The following is a 12,857-nucleotide window of genomic DNA, read 5'->3' as shown; positions in this document are numbered from 1 at the left end:
CGACCGGAGTACAAAGCGGCGGCTGCCAAGGGACGGACCCAGGCTAAATCTCCGGTTTGCAGAACGGGATTAAGAGCTCCGCGGAACAATCGGAAGCATTTTTGCGCTAAGGACCGTCACTCGGCTTTTCAGGTGAGAAAACCGAGCCACCCGAGCGTACGCGCCTCGGCGGGCAGCCCACCAGCCTACAACTGCCGCCACCCAAGCCCCTGAACACGAGACTCGAGGCCGGCGCCCTCCCGGCTGTGGGAGACAGAGCGACGTGCTGACGTGATCACGTTTCCCTCGACCGCCCCGCTTCCCCCGCCCGCTGCCCCGCCCCTCGCCGCACTGTGACGCTCCCACGGAGGAACGAAGCGTAAACAGCGCAGGGCATTTCGGGAGCGGGATTGTTTCGCGCAGGAAGCAGGCTCCATTTTAGCGCCGCCCGCCGTCGCCATCTGTTTCCCTTCCCTCCCCCTTACCCCCTCCCGTCCCCAAACCCCAACGAGAAGGCTGGGCCTAGGGCACCAGAAAGGTTGCAGTGAAAGGAGGAAAGGAGAAAAGGGAGAAAGGGAAGAAGCGGGAGGAAAAACGGTGAGTCGAGAAGGGTGAGCGGTAGAGGCCAAGGTGTGAAGCGCGCAGCCCAGCGGCCGGACTGACGGACGTGCCCGTGCTACGGCTGCCGCGGCTGCGGCGCCCGCGCGAGTCGCTTCGAAGCGGCGGCGGCGGCGGCGGCGGCGGCGGCGGCGGCAGCGGCGGCGGCGGCGGAAACAGGAGGGGAGCAATGGCGGCCGACAGCCGGGAGGAGAAAGGTTAGTGCGGAGAAAGGTGACGGGTGGAGGCGACGCTCCGGAGTGGGTCGGTGGAGCCGTAGTCGTTGTTGCGGGTTGGGGGTTGGGGAGGTTAGCTTGTCCCGCGCGGAGCCGATCCTTCCCACCCGAGACACTTGGACTCCCTGGAAGAAGCCAGGCCCTGTCCTTGCGTCCTCGATCTCCATTTGACCTAGCTCTTCATCTCGCCTAGGATTGGTTTCCGTGTGTGGGTTACTGGTTTTTTTTTTTTTTTTTAATCCTATTCCCCTCTTCACTTTACGTTTAGCAGTCCTGGGCGCGGCTGAGAGGGCCTGTTCCGAGTGGCCGACCCTTAGGTTCATTTCCTGGTAGGATTCTGCGGATGTAATGCGTATTTTCAGAACGACCCTTTTATTTTAGGCAAAATTTCGAAAACCCTTAAAGCCGCCTTCAGAACGATGGCAGTCTAGTAAGTGACCCTATTTAAGAAGTTGTACAAGTGGATTAGTCATCTCGAGAAATATCTACAAGTAATTTATGGCTCTTCCTGTTAAATAGGCAAAATGGCAAGAATTGCCCATTTAGTTCCTCGAATACTTATTTTGGAAAACATGATGTTTGAAAAAGATACTTAACACGTTTTAGGGTTGGCAAAAATCATCCTGGCCGCTGTTGTGATAGAAACACATTGTGCTAGCACCCAGAGGGTACCACCGGGAACCCACGGATGGAATTTAGAGAGAGCTGGAGGAATAACATTACAGTGAAATACAGGAAGAACTGATGTTGGCAGAATGGAATGTCCTGTCTTTTGAAATACCGACCTCCCAGGCCCTACAGATACTAATGAATATCCTGGATCATTATCGGTCTGGAGAGTAGGCTAGATTTCATGTTGCCTTAGGGTCTTTTCTGACTGTGAGGATTTACCCTGGTAGTTTGGGGAAGGTTATAGTTGATAAAAAATACGGCACAGCTGCTGCCCTGTATCTTAGAAGTCTACTCTTCTGTGTGGTTAATTAACTTGGGGGTGGGGGCATTTGTTAAATAGATTCTAGGGTCAAGTTGCATTAGGCCTGTCTCTCTTTTTCTCCTTAAGAGAAAGAAGCGTTTTCATGCTTTAGGATAGGGACAGGCTTGGAAAGCGGTGTGTATGGGAATATAAGCAATTGCTTCAATGATTAGATTGTAGTATTTAATTTACCTTCCTTAAATCTTACCCCCCCCCCCCCAAATTTTGGGAAGCACAAAAGGGTTGTAAACTTCAGGTTGCATGATGTTAGTGACAAAAATAAACTTTTTAATTAGTAGTAAAATCAGTTATTAAAATAGATGATTTTAATTAATAAAAATTAATTCTGTCAACACTTACTTGTATCAGAGTGTAATCTATGAGCTGTGTGTATGGGTGGTGGTTGTGGTGGGTGAGGTCAACCAAATACAAAACGAGTAAAAGTTAAGTACTTCCCAGGAGTTCATTGTTAAAATGGACATAGTTGTTAAGTCAGTAATAGGCACGTTAACATACATTGTGGAAGAAAAATAGGTTATGTTTTAAAAATTGTTTTAGAAATGGAAGTAGTGATGAAAATGCAGTCCAAATACATAAACTTTGTAACTATTCTTAGGGGCTTACAATGCCGCCTATTATTAATACTTAGGATAAGTCGTCAGCTTCTGAAATATCTCACATTTGTGTAGTTTTAAAAAATTAGTTTCATTTCCGTAGTTGAACTTATATCTATTTTAAAATCTCTGATATAAGTGCTTATTTTTATAGTTGAGATCAAAGATTGTCTCTGGTTTACTGGGAAGGCTAGCAAATAAAAACCTACTGGAATTGCTAATGGTTTAATGAATGAGAAGATTGCTAGAATAATTCATTTTGTAAATAAGGAAACTGAGGTCCAGGGTGTCTCACTTTGTTGATCATGGTCACTCAGCTAGAATAATAACCAGGATTAGAATACCTCATTCCCTCTTCCTTCTCCTTTTTCAACAAGGAAAAGTGGGAAGAGAAGTACTTATTAGTTATCTTCTACGAAACATTATGAAATTATAACGTTAAGCCCTGTAACAATATTAGACTTGTCACAGGCCTTAAATGATTTCATCAGTGATGTAGGATCTTGTTAAGAAATGAATTTAAATTGCAGAAGTCTGCTGTTGGTCACAGAACAGTCAAAAGACTTAGTAATAGAGTCCTTGGATTATTGGGCTTTGCACATTAATTGTATAATAAACATTAATTTCTATAATGCCTCTCTATTACCCGTACCTAGACGCTGAAGCCTATGTAAATTGCCAGCTCTCTCTGATTCTAGTGGTGATTATATGTCCAAAAAGTGAATTTAAAAGAGTCTGCAATGTTGGTGGTGTTAACTGTTAGTTTTTCTCTATGAGGTATACATATCTTTTCTACTCTAAATGCCTTGTATTCATTTTTATTTCTTATGCACTTAACGAAGTTCTTTCTGAAAGAGGGTGAAATTTAATATATCCAATATGAGGGTAATGAGTTACCACTTGCATAAGTAGTATTTTTTCTACATTATCAGACTGAAAGCTCCATCAGGGCCAGGGTTGTGTGTGTCTCTTGTTCACCAGGTTCTTTGTGACAGTTAATCATGACTCAGTGCCTTGAAAAAATGACTTCAACAAAAATGACTTCAAGGTTGGACTTCAGTGGTAACTAAGTGACATTTGCTGTTGCTATCCAAAGCTAAGAGTTTTCTCAGTTTCAATTGTATATGTACACACACAGTCCTATAGGCAAGTACATATAAGTATGTACACGCAGTTACATATACATACACATATTGTATGTACGTAGTATAGTGCTCACTGTAATAGGGCCTTAGAAGAATATGACTTCCTAGGTCCACTTTAGTTCGGGCTTTAGAAAGCATAGAGTATATATTTGATATTCCTTTATATTTGTTTTACCCATAATAGAAGTAGGATCAAAAATTTAAAATGCTGCCCTTAGACTTCAAATTGTATGCTTATTGGAGAACAGCAAATTGTGTGGGACAGGAAATGCAAGTCTCTACACTTCAGTTTAGAGGGATGATAGTTAGGAATGACAAAACAGTAGCTGAGACTGTTTAACCTAAAATATAACAGAAGGGGAGGTTCCAGGAATTCTTGCTTCTTGTCAAAGTCCATTAAAACTACATTAAATGAATTAAAATAAAATATATATTGTACTTTGGTGTTCTGTAAAACAGAATGGTAGTGTATTTACCTGTCAGGTTTTCTTTGTTTGGCTATTCTAGGTCTCAGTTTGTTAAGCTGGACCCTCAAATAAATAATACTTGTATCTCCTGACCCAGAAGCTTTCAGGTTCTAAACAATGAACTGTGTCTCAGATAAAGGTTAATTTTCTACACTGCTATCCTGGAAGTTAAGATTTGTGGCCTCCCTGGGCCAGGAATTTCAAGATTAAAGAGTAATTCTGGTATAGTGCAAAGAGCATTAAATTTGGATTCACAGTTGTAAGATTTTAGTGAAGTCACTTCAATTCTGCGGGCTTCATTCTGGCATTCTTGTTATATACCTAACCTGATGGTTCAAGTACTTTGAAAGCTAGTTAGATTTCCAGTTTCCCAATATTATCTAAAACAAACAAAAATCCCCCAATAGAATAGTTAAAAAAAAAATAATAAGCCTTGTTATTCCTAACATCTTGACAGGTTTTGAGTAAGTTCTGAAGACAGTGATTCTTTTTATTTTCTTGTTTTGCCTCTTGTATCCCTGGATCTTTACCTTTGTTTCAAAACTCAGTTTGCTGTTAATTTGAGATGACAAATAAGATTGTGCTAGCTTGCATTAGTGATGATAGTGAAGGCTTTTTTATATCAGTATTGTGAGCACAAAACATTCACAGATTGCACTTACACAGAAGAGTCAAGCTGTAGCAACAACCTGCATTTTTGTTTTGTTTTTGAGGCAGTGTTTAGTAAGTCAGTCAATTCCAAATAAAAATCTGAATTTGGGTATCCTTTTGAAACTTTGGACGATGGGACAATATAGTGCTCGGATTTTGTTAAGGTAGTTAGTTAAACCATTAGAGTTGTGTAGGATTGTCCTCCTTACCATTTCTACTCTTGCACAAAGTATCATGTATACTAAACTTCTTTGCAGTTATTTAACATTGTTATTCAGGAATTACAGGCTTACATGCATACTAGGGTCAGGCACATTAAAGTCCTTGTTCAATAGTTAATGGTAGGTATTATGTTAAAAAAAAAGTGTAAGAGATGGCATGGTCTGTGTGTAGGCAGGCAGTATTTGTAAATACACGTTTACCAGGCATAAAATCAGATTGTCTCTTGCAAAACCATGGCATATATTACCTTCTCTGTATCAGGACTGCTCCTGCTGGTTGCTTTCAGATGAGAATCTGGTTCCTTAATGACCAGATAGTCCTTTTAAAAAACGCAAGGTGTGCATTTTTGTATGGATCCTTGGAGTTTCCACAACTGTGTCCAAGAGCTAGATTCCCGTCATCTAGATTTTTAGGGTATAACTTTTGGATGAATTTATATTTTAGCTGTAAGAAGAAATACTCTTTAATGAATAATTTTGTGTTTCATTTGAGCTAATTCACTGTGACAAAATTCTTTTTGGTGTGGCATCCTTGGTTTCTTAACTTTTTAAAATAATTTTCAAAAACTGTTTTTTTAAAAAGATTTTATTTACTTAAGAGCATGAGCTGGAGGGAGAGGGAGAAGCTGACTCCGTGCTGAGCAGGGAGCCTGATGTAGGACTTGATCCCGGAATCATGACCTGAGCCGAAGGCCGACATTTAAGCGACCAACTGAGCCACCTAGGAGCCCCAATATTGGATTCTTTATAGAGACTTAATCCAAAAACTATGTGAAGTGCTTTATCTCATAGAAATATTACAGCAGAGTTATTTTTGTAATACGTGAATTTTATGTTCATAGAATTCTTCTTAATCTGGCATTTGCTAACCTTTTTTTTTTTTATCGTTAATATTCTTAGGTTGAGGTGCTGCTGTCAAGCTACTATGAAGGAATTGAATATCTAAAATATACGTAGTAATAATAAATTAATAGAATATACGGTGTATATTTTTACGATGCAGAGTGATTTAACTTTCTTTATTAAAAATAAAGTTTATTTGAAAAAATAAAATAAAAATTAAATTTATTTATTTATTTATTTAAAGATTTTATTTATTTATTTGACAGAGAGAAATCACAAGTAGGTGGAGAGGCAGGCAGAAAGAGAGAGGGAAGCAGGCCCCCTGCTGAGCAGAGAGCCCGATGCGGGACTCGATCCCAGGACCCTGAGATCATGACCTGAGCCTAAGGCAGCGGCTTAACCCACTGAGCCACCCAGGCGCCCCCAAAATTAAATTTATTAAGGTACTTTAAAGCAGGCCACACTAGAGAACTAGTGGGTATTATTTTAAATTACTTTTATTTTATGTAAATTACTTTTTTCCAAAAGGAATATGCCAGTGATGATTAGTCGTCAGCAGCAGTAGCTTCTCAGAATATTAAAATAATATTTGCTTTCTTTATAATTCATTCTGGGTTGAAAAATGAATTGAAATATGTATAGAGTGTACTTTTTCTAGCCAGTCAAAGAATTGGTCAGAGAAAGCAGCTTAAGTTAGCTTTATAACCCATTATTGTAAACTCTCACATTTTAAAACTGATTTCGGTTTTTAAAAATACACCTTTTGTAATTAAAATCCTTAAGTTTAAACAGAACTAAGTAGATGGTGATAGCTTTGAAAACACCTACTAAGTATTTGACACTTCTCCATCCATTAGGTGGAGTTTTTGTCTCCTCTGTTGGAACCTGAGTAGACTTTTGTGATTGCCTCTGAATAAAATACTGAACTGAGCTTTTGCTTGGCTTTTTCTCTTTCGGGGTGTACTTATTTAGAGCCCTAAACCACCATGTAAAAAGTCTGCCTCCCCTGAAGCTGCCATGAGAGAGTGACCACAGAAAGAAATGCTCTAGAAGCCTCAGCTGTATTGAGTCTTCCCCGTGTAGGTGCCAGCCACACGGGTGAATGAAGAAGCCTTCAGGTGATTCTAGCCCTGCCGGTCATCTGACCGCAGCCACACGAGAGCTTCGCTGAGCACCAGAACTATAAGCAATAATAATAAATTATTGTATTGTTTTAGCCACTGTGTTTTGGGATGGCATATTATATTTATTTATTTTTTTAAAACGGATCTTTGTGTTCCCCAGATTTTATGTATCATCTACCCTAGTCATTAACACAAGGTTCATGGCAGGCAGGATTTATTAGAATTTGATAGTGATAGGGAAAGACTTACAGGTTAAAAACTCATCAAGAGATTCAAATAACTGCTCCTGTTCCTTTCCCTGAACACCGATACTTTTATTCTAAATGCCTCTTATCAGAAGTGAGGAAACTGGAGCTCAGACTGGATCCTTCCTGAAGATAACTTAGGTCTTAAATGAAGTCCTGGATTTTTTTCCAAATCCAGATCTTCTGTATATTATATTACAGTAAGGATATGAGAGGTTTCAATAATGGAGAAAAGTAATTTAAAATGTCATATATATTAGGGGTTGGCAAACTTTGTAAAGGGTCAGATACTAAATAATATTTTAGGCTTTGTGGACCACATAAGGGTTTGTCACATGTTTTTTGCACTGTGTCCCCCTCTCTACCCCCACACCCCCTGCTTTGAACACAGTCTTTAAGATACAGAAGCCATTCTCACCTTGCTGGTCAAATTAAGTCATAGGCTGAATTTGTTCTGCAGGTTTTTGTTTGCCAGTATTGTGATAAAAACAGGTAGGTTATCGGTCTAATGAAATATATGGATAAAAATGTGTAAAATATCAAGTGAGGATGTAGTGTTCTTAAATTTCAAGATGCTATAATGTCAGTCATACAGAGCTTTCTGGTGCATTAATTTGAAATGCAGTGCATGTGACTTTTTTATAATTTGTTTTTGTTGTTTCTCTTACATTTTGTTTAAAGGTTTTTCAAATGTTCCCCATCTAATTTAGTTCTAGATTTAGAAAACCTGAACTTGTAGGCTTGTACCCATCTGTTTCTAGACATATGAATTTGGTCAGCTTGTACTTCTGAGCTCCCCCTTTTTTTTTTTTTTTTTTTTAAATCTGTGAAGTAATGGATGATAAAACATTAGGTGTTTCATGTAGGTATATAAATGATATATGTGAAAGTGGTAAAATGTTAAAAAAAAAAAGTAAGCATTGGTTAATATTTATTGTCTTAAAACTTCATAGCTGCTTTTAAAAAACTGCAACCAATCTCTACATTTGACTAATGCAATTATTTGTTAAGGCACTTTTAAACAATACCCTTTTTTTAAAATAGGGAAACCATAATTTAAACATACCTGAAATTTAAATTGATTTAAATCAACCTGCACAAATGATTCATTCTGTATTAGATTTAGCACATGTAAAGTATATAATTTCATGTAAATGTTTAGGCTTTTGGGTTGATATTTCTAATACAGAGCTGGTGATTTTATGAAAAGATTTGTGTAGCACTGTGTTTACTTAATGGTCTATTTCATTGTGATAGGGTTTTTTTTGCTTTTTATTAATTGTTATGGTTTTTTTTGCCTTTTTTTTTTGGCTCAGAAATGTAATTGATTCTGTGAAGATATGTTGGATCTACCTTTTTACTGATTAGAGAACTATAAATAAAAATAAAAACAATCCTTATAGTATATATATTCATTTTAGAAAACCAGTAAAGTATACTGTTAACTACCCAAAGAAATCAATTGATATGCCATGCCAGCATATGGAATGTCCTTTTTTTTTCTTTTAAGATTTTATTTATTTAATTGAGACATACAGCATGCGTGCATTGTTGGGGAGGAGCAGAGGGAGAGAATCTCTAAAGAACATACGCTTAGCTTGGAGTCCCAACACAGGGCTCAATTCCATGACCTATGAGATCATGACCTGAGCTGAAACCAGCTCTCAAGAGAACTGAGCCACCTAGGTGCCCATGAATGTTCTTAAGCAGCAACGGTCTTTAATTCCAAATACTGAAGAAGATGTGTTCTTAAATAGCATTTGTATCTGATTCCAAATACTGAGTTATTTTTCCATATCCCATGTAATCTATCTTTCTTATACCTACATTAAGTATTTTAATTCTCTTCAGTCACTTATTTCTGTCCACCTTTGAAGATATTTTAGTCTCATTTATCCTGTTTATAGACCTCAGGTCAGGTTAGTAGCCCTTGTTCTAATTTTGAATGGGCTTTGCTTTTTGGCTGGAGCCATAAATAAAATTATCCTATCTCATCAGTGTTCATGACTTTACATTTCCCTTCATCATACTTTAAATTTGGAGAGAGATTTTTGACACCAGAATACTTAATAATGTGAGCGTTTATCATTAGCTTTAGTGCACATTTTAAAAATTATTTATTTATTTATTTAATTTTTTAAAAGGATTTTATTTGAGAGAGAGTGAGCAGGAGAGCATGAGCATGAACAGGGGCAGAGGGAGAGGGAGAAGGAAGGAGCAGACTCCCTGCAGAGCCGGGAGCCTGATGTGGGGCTCTGTCCCAGGACCCTGGGATCATGACCTGAGCCACAGGCAGACATTTAATTGACTGAGCCACCCAGTCACCCATATAATAAAAATCAGTTTAAAGTAGTAAATAGGCATGTATTTCTAGGATTTATTTTGTCCTTTTGTATATGGCGGGAGTAAGGATACAGTGAGAAAACTGAGTTGCTGGCTTTTACCATCATTCAGTATGTCAATTAGAGTCAACAGTTCTCTTGTCTGAACAAGTTAACATGTCTTGTAGTTTATACCAGCATCCTGAAATGATTTCTGTGCAGGACAGAAGTAGTTTTTTTTTATTTTTTTTATTTTTTAATTTTTTACCTTTAATGTTATTTTGATGTTTTTGGACAGAATAGCTGAAATAGTACAACAAAAGATTTTTTTACCTTTCAACCATATTCCACAAATGTTAACTTTTCACCACATTGTTTTTCTTGGATGCAGTCTTCCCTAATTTTCTCTGTGGACATATGCCTGTGCAGACATACTTTTTTCCCTGAACCATTTGTCAGTTGCAGACATGATACTTCTTTGTCCCTAAAGACTTAAATATGTATTTCTTTAAGAATTAGGACTTTTACTTACTGATGGTACTATCAAAATTCAGGAAATTAACAGTGACATTTACTGTAATCTACAGACCTTACTACTAGCTTCCCAGTTATGTGCCTTATTCAGTTACCATGTCTTTTTATTCTCTTTTAATCTGGAGTAATTTCTTACTGTTTGTAGTTCATGACTCTTCATTTCAGTTTATTTGTCATTTCTCACATAAAGGTTCAGAGTTTGCATTTTTGCATCCGAATGTCTCAGAATTATTGTGCATTATGCCAGGTGGTCTTTGATACTGATTTGGCTGTAGTTAAGTTGGAATCTGTCATGTTTCTCCATTGTAAAATACTCTTTTTTCTTGATACTAAGTATCTTGAGGTGTACACAGTCCTTGGTAAGTGTGTGTTGATGTTACACACTTGTATTTCTGTCCTAATTTTTTGTGCACATTTTAAAGCAGGTGGAAAAATTAGATACTAGAAAATGAGATATAGTTAAAGAAATTCTTAACATATTCTGTTTGTACTCCAGTATCTGCTTTTATACCCTATGGGGTGGGTATATACTACTCCTGGCTTTGTAGACAAGAGGTCTATATCATGTCCTTTATTTGTATGGTTTTACAGAATTAGTATTGTGTCTTGATCCTGAAATAAAATGTCTTTGAGGGTTATGTTACCATGTATGTAGACCCAGTGTAGTGGTCAAAGATAAATGCTTAATGGTAATGATTTTTCCCTATTTTTAATTTTCTTGCTTTCAGATGGAGAACTTAATGTTTTAGATGATATTTTGACTGAAGTACCAGAACAGGATGATGAACTGTATAATCCAGAGAGTGAACAAGATAAAAACGAGAAAAAGGGTATGTAATTTCTAAAAAAACTAAATTTTTTAAAAAAATGTAATTTTTAAAAAAAATTAAATTTTTTAAAAATGTAATTTTTAAAAAAATTAAAATTTTTAAAAATGTAATTTAAAAAAATTAAATAGAGATTTAATTTATTAAGAAAGTGACTTTGTATTTGTTCTTATTTGTTGAGTCTGTTAACACCAAAAGTACAGTTGTAACAAACTGTGGTGTACCCAGTTCTTTATGAATAAAAGTGATCTATTTTTTTCAATGCGTGAAATATCTCATGCCTGAATTTATTCCAATATTTGCAAGCTTTTTTTTTATGATTAACATTTCAGAAGACATTTTAAAGAAATGAGCCTTTGATATGTATTATCTGTTAATCTTGGGTGAAACAAATAGAATGCCTAGAATACATGTATATGCTTTCTTTAAATTGTATTTTTAAGGATCAAAAAGAAAAAGTGACCGAATGGAATCTACTGACATCAAGCGACAGAAGCCTTCTGTTCATTCAAGGCAGTTGATTACTAAGCCACTGAGCTCATCTGCGAGCAATAACAAAAGAATAGTTAGTACTAAAGGAAAGTCAGTTGCAGAGTATAAAAATGAGGAATATCAAAGATCTGAAAGAAGCAAGCGTCTAGAAGCTGATCGAAAGATTCGTTTGTCAAGCAGTGCTTCTAGAGAACCTTACAAGAATCAACCTGAAAAAACTTGTCTCCGGAAAAGAGATCCTGAAAGGAGGACCAAATCCCCTACGCCAGATGATTCTGAGGTAGTAAATGTTATTGCAGATGTAAAACAAAGCAGTTCTTTTTGAGGCTTTAGAACTGTTTATTCGCTCTGACCTTTTCTGTTATATGACTGCTGATTCCCTTTTTCTTTAAACATCAGAGAATTGGGCTTGAAGTGGATAGACGTGCAAGCAGATCCAGCCAGTCTTCTAAGGAAGAAGTGAACTCTGAAGAGTATGGCTCTGACCATGAGACTGGCAGCAGTGGCTCTTCTGATGAGCAGGGCAACAACACTGAGAATGAGGAGGAGGGCGTGGAAGATGTGGAGGAAGATGAAGAGGTAGAGGAAGATGCAGAGGAAGATGAAGAAGTGGATGAAGATGGAGAAGAGGAGGAGGAGGAGGAAGAGGAGGAGGAGGAGGAGGAGGAAGAAGAAGAGGAGGAGGAAGAAGAAGAATATGAACAGGATGAGAGAGACCAGAAGGAAGAGGGAAATGATTATGATACTCGAAGTGAAGCTAGCGACTCTGATTCTGAGTCCGTTTCTTTCACAGATGGATCTGTCAGATCTGGTTCAGGCACAGATGGATCAGGTACTACTTTTTGTATTTATAAGTTTGTCTTTTAAATTAAAAAAAAGACAAACCTTTTTTTTTTTAAAGACAAAGATTTATTTCTGAACATGTTTAAATTATAAAATATTTTGAGATGTGGGGTGTTAATAAGATTGTCTTGCATTTTGTACTTTTAGTAATATAAATACATTTGAGATTTATATGTCTTAGTAAATGTGTTTCCCAGCTTCGAGTTGATTGTATTCTAAATGAATACAAGTCTGATTATTTCACTGTGTGGAAATGTATTTCAGATTTTAATGTTATAAATTCTTAGATTTCCATACTAGCCAACATCTTATGTAAACACTAATGTCTGGTGTACTAAAAGTATATTGATGTGGAACCTGTCTACTAGGTACTATAGTTTTGCCATGTTAAATAAATGACTATAGATTTCTATCACATATGGTAATAGAAATCTTAACAACTTTTTCTTTTGGGAGTATACACTGTTCTTCCAATTCTGTACTTGTGGGTTGACTGACTTGGGCAGGATCTCCCAAAGGCCGGGTATAAAAGTACAAGAAGTGGAAAATAAGAATTTAAGATTCTTGTGGGGTGGTTGGTTAAGGGCTCTCTTGGGTCGTCATTCCTTCCATACTATGTGTCCTACCATTTTATCCCTATCTGATCTACGAGATGTAAATATAGGAATGCTAGGTAGTTGTCACTAGGCTAAGGGTGGAGACCTTCTTTTGAGGGGAATTTGATAGTGTACAACAAGGAGAGGTC

At 37.4% G+C, this 12,857-nt stretch overlaps 1 protein-coding gene across 4 annotated transcripts in view; it reads left to right on the top strand.

Annotated features, from left to right (window-relative positions):
- Nucleotides 1-394: 394 nt before the first annotated feature.
- The window catches only part of YTHDC1 (YTH domain containing 1), a 36,355-nt gene continuing 23,892 nt past the window's right edge, over nt 395-12,857 (top strand). For all 4 annotated transcript variants that reach the window (XM_044225787.1, XM_044225786.1, XM_044225785.1 and 1 more), the window contains exons 1-4: nt 395-794; nt 10,679-10,780; nt 11,221-11,549; nt 11,669-12,101. In XM_044225787.1, coding sequence (XP_044081722.1) covers nt 767-794; nt 10,679-10,780; nt 11,221-11,549; nt 11,669-12,101 — 892 coding nt within the window. In that variant the 5' untranslated portion in view covers nt 395-766. The remainder of the gene's footprint in view (nt 795-10,678; nt 10,781-11,220; nt 11,550-11,668; nt 12,102-12,857) is intronic.

The sequence above is a fragment of the Neovison vison genome, chromosome 11, assembly GCF_020171115.1.
Source record: "Neovison vison isolate M4711 chromosome 11, ASM_NN_V1, whole genome shotgun sequence".
In the NCBI taxonomy this organism is placed as follows: Eukaryota; Metazoa; Chordata; class Mammalia; order Carnivora; family Mustelidae; genus Neogale; species Neogale vison.
The sequence above is the reverse complement of the archived record's forward strand: the minus strand, read 5'-3'. Positions and strand labels throughout refer to the sequence as shown.